This window comes from Cryptomeria japonica, chromosome 10, assembly GCF_030272615.1.
Source record: "Cryptomeria japonica chromosome 10, Sugi_1.0, whole genome shotgun sequence".
Classification (NCBI taxonomy): Eukaryota; Viridiplantae; Streptophyta; class Pinopsida; order Cupressales; family Cupressaceae; genus Cryptomeria; species Cryptomeria japonica.
In genome coordinates this window covers 810,732,423-810,735,614 of record NC_081414.1, presented here as the reverse complement: position 1 = coordinate 810,735,614, position 3,192 = coordinate 810,732,423, and the positions used below count along the sequence as shown (strand labels likewise).

The 3,192-nt window shown below is 36.8% G+C and overlaps 1 protein-coding gene across 1 annotated transcript; it reads right to left on the bottom strand.

The window, feature by feature from the left end:
- Positions 1–446: 446 nt before the first annotated feature.
- Positions 447–1,700, bottom strand: LOC131070343 (F-box/kelch-repeat protein At1g57790-like). The gene has a single exon (XM_058005853.2). The coding sequence runs from the start codon at positions 1,698–1,700 to the stop codon at positions 447–449; it is 1,254 nt and encodes a 417-aa protein (XP_057861836.2).
- Between the last annotated feature and the right edge of the window lie 1,492 nt (positions 1,701–3,192).

The window sequence follows — 3,192 nt, the reverse complement described above, 5'->3', positions numbered from 1 at the left end:
TGCTAGAATTCTGCGTGTACAAATGTGAGAGGGAATGAAATAGTATAAGAATGAATGGTAAACCTTGAAGTTTTTCTTATTAAGAATAAGATTGTAAATTGGTTTTATTTTGTTGATGAAATTGAATGATTCTTAATGAATCAGAAATCTTGTTGAATGCAAGATTCTGATAACATAAAAGATGAAACCATATTCATACCAAAAACTTTCAGGACAACATTCGACAAAATAAGTGATGAGACCATAATCATAGTGATAAACAATTTGGTGGAAGAAAAATGCTTTATTAGTACTACAAAAATAATTACATGCAGCATAACCACTGCACATCAATACAGTTTTCACATATTTATATGAGGCTCAAACATGTGCTAAGAAATTAAAAGAACAACATTAACATAAGCACGAATTGGACTACATTAAACATTCAGAATGTCACTGTCAGTTCAAGGCCACCAAACATTGTTGATTTCGTAGCCAAAAACGTCCCATGAACACCCAATATCTTGAAAGAATTCAAGTAACTTACCTTCAATGCACAGAATTATTCTCCCCTGTGCGTCAAATACAATCATCTTGTAACCGCCCATATATACCAAAATCCATCCACAACTGTTAGCCACCACTTCTATTCCCAAATTCCGGCGAGAATGATCATTTAGACGCCTCATGTTTTCCTCACGCAAGCTCCTCGGAAACAAATGCAATTCTGACCAGCTTTTGTTTTCTTCATCCAACTTCCATAATGAAAGATCTTTCTTATACGCCACAAGCACATTCCCATCAGACCCAGCTAAATTCCAATGAGAAGGGTCACCATAATTCTCAGGTCCGCTTGGTAGCTCTATAATACTCCAATTCCTGTTTGCAACATTGAATACTGCAAGATGAAATGTAATAATCATAGAACTATCACCATTAATCCAATAAAAACTCCCTTTTGAATAAATCCCTCCCGTCGATGGAATAATTGGACTGGATAGATTCATGTTGATTAGGCTCCATTCATTAGTGTATGAATCATAAATCTGCATCTCCATATTGTTCCTTTCTCCATTCATGGGATTGTTGTATCCTATAACCAAGATGCAGCTCCTTTTGGCAGAATCGAATGCCAATCCATAGAATCCTAAATATCGGAAAGAAGAACACTTATGGGGAAGCCTTTTAGGGTTAGCGGGAGACCCTAGGGAAAGCGATGTCCTGGTAAGATGGTTGAAAATGTAGAAGAAAGGCCTATCACTTGAACGACAACAAAGGATGCCCTTGCAGGACGTCAAAACGCTGAAGCGCCCACGTCCCAGGAAATCTAACGAGAATGGATACACCCCGACTGGCTGTGAGTCAAGGAGATATAAACGATGTGTTTTCCGCCTGTATGGTGAATAGGCGGCACCAACGAGGAAAGCAGGAGAGGAGGAAGGCACAAGCGTCGATGATATCTCTCGAAACATGGGTGAGGGTAGAAGCAAATCCTGCCATCGTTTACAGACGACTCTGAAATTCCTACTAACGATAGTGGGCAGACTAGACAAAACTACAATTAATAGCTCCTCTGGTAGCCTACTCCAAATCCTGTTGTTCATCTCTATCTGCTCTCCATTCATTGCAATTTTTCCTTTCAAATTCATCTCTGACTCCGATTTCCATGCGGATACAAGATCTAAAAGAAGGCCTTTGTCAGGCTCATACGGTTCCATTATTATCATGATGACTAAAATGGGCGCAGAGACTGGAAAGATATTCAATCCAGTTTTTCATACATGCTCGAAATATATAATCATCGCCGGCCCTGCCTGGCTTCTATACTTAAAAAAAAATAGAAGATTGCGATGCCAACGAGGAGTAATCTTGTTTTACCTTGATAGTTGGCCTGCACAATGTAAACTAATCGTGGTTGATAACAAGGTTGGACGAACAAAACAATGTTCAATGTAGTCACTTGTTTCACATGGTAGAGGTATAAACATCTTTCAAGGAATCCAAGCGAATGGGACAAGCCATGGTTTTTAAATTTATCTTTGAAAGAAGCCAAGGGAATGGGACTCCCATTAGACGTTGCATCCTATTTTGCTCTTGATAATTTCTATGCAATTATAGTTGTTAGTTTATATAAGAATGTTTTATTTAACGAGTTATATTATATTTTATGGTTGTACTTTTATATTATTTTTGTTTTTATAATAAATCATTATGTCTTGCACATGGTCTTGATCTTCATGTTTATTTTGGAGGAAATATTGCTATCATGTTTTTTAAATCAAGATTCTCCATCTTTAGTCCAAGCTTCATACACTTAATATGCAAGCTTGTGAGAAAGTTCAGAACTTCTTGTATTGTGTGTTCGCACTCTAAGTAGAGCTTCTTGCACTTGGTGAGAAGAAGGGGGACAAATTGCTTGTTATGATTACCTTGAGATCTCTTCCTTCCAAATATCAGACATTTGTCACAAGTGAATATTACCAAATAGAAGGTGTTCTTTAAAGAATTGGTGAATCTGCTTCAATAAGAAAACGATATTTGGTCTTTAGAAGATGAGCTTGAAGAAAAAGCATTAGTCTCTAGAATGCACTGAGGATATACTTCTCAAAAGGGACCCTCACCAAAGCAACCACAATAGTAGCAGAAGACTACAAAGGCAAATCGATGGTGTCACATTAGACATACTAAAACACATGATATTGATTGTTGTTGGTATAATGTCCTTACACAAGGTAATTCAAGTAAGAAAGATCCATTTGATTGTAGTCATTCCAAATAGTTAAGAGGTCATCCTCATTGAAGAAGGCATAGAAGAAATGTTTCCATCCAATATGATGATGCCTCTAATGAGTCATCTTATGAGGATCTACCTACTACCACAAATTGTGGGGTCAACCAAAATTTAGTTCTCATCTCCCACATCTCTTAAATTTGGTACAAGCAAACATATGACTAGTAATCAAGATTTGTTTGATACTTTGACTACTCAACCTATTAGTGATCTAATCTAGATAGTAGATGATAAGGAGTGTGTTGTGACTCTTTTTAAGCATCTTGTTGGGAGTCTCATTTAATTTACAATAGTATACCAAATTTATGCTTTCTTCTCAGCTATCTATCCAAGTTCATGGAGGAGCCAAAGAAATAATCATTGGATTGCATCTAAGCATGTTTTCTGATGTTTCCAAAGTACTTTTCAATATGGTTTAA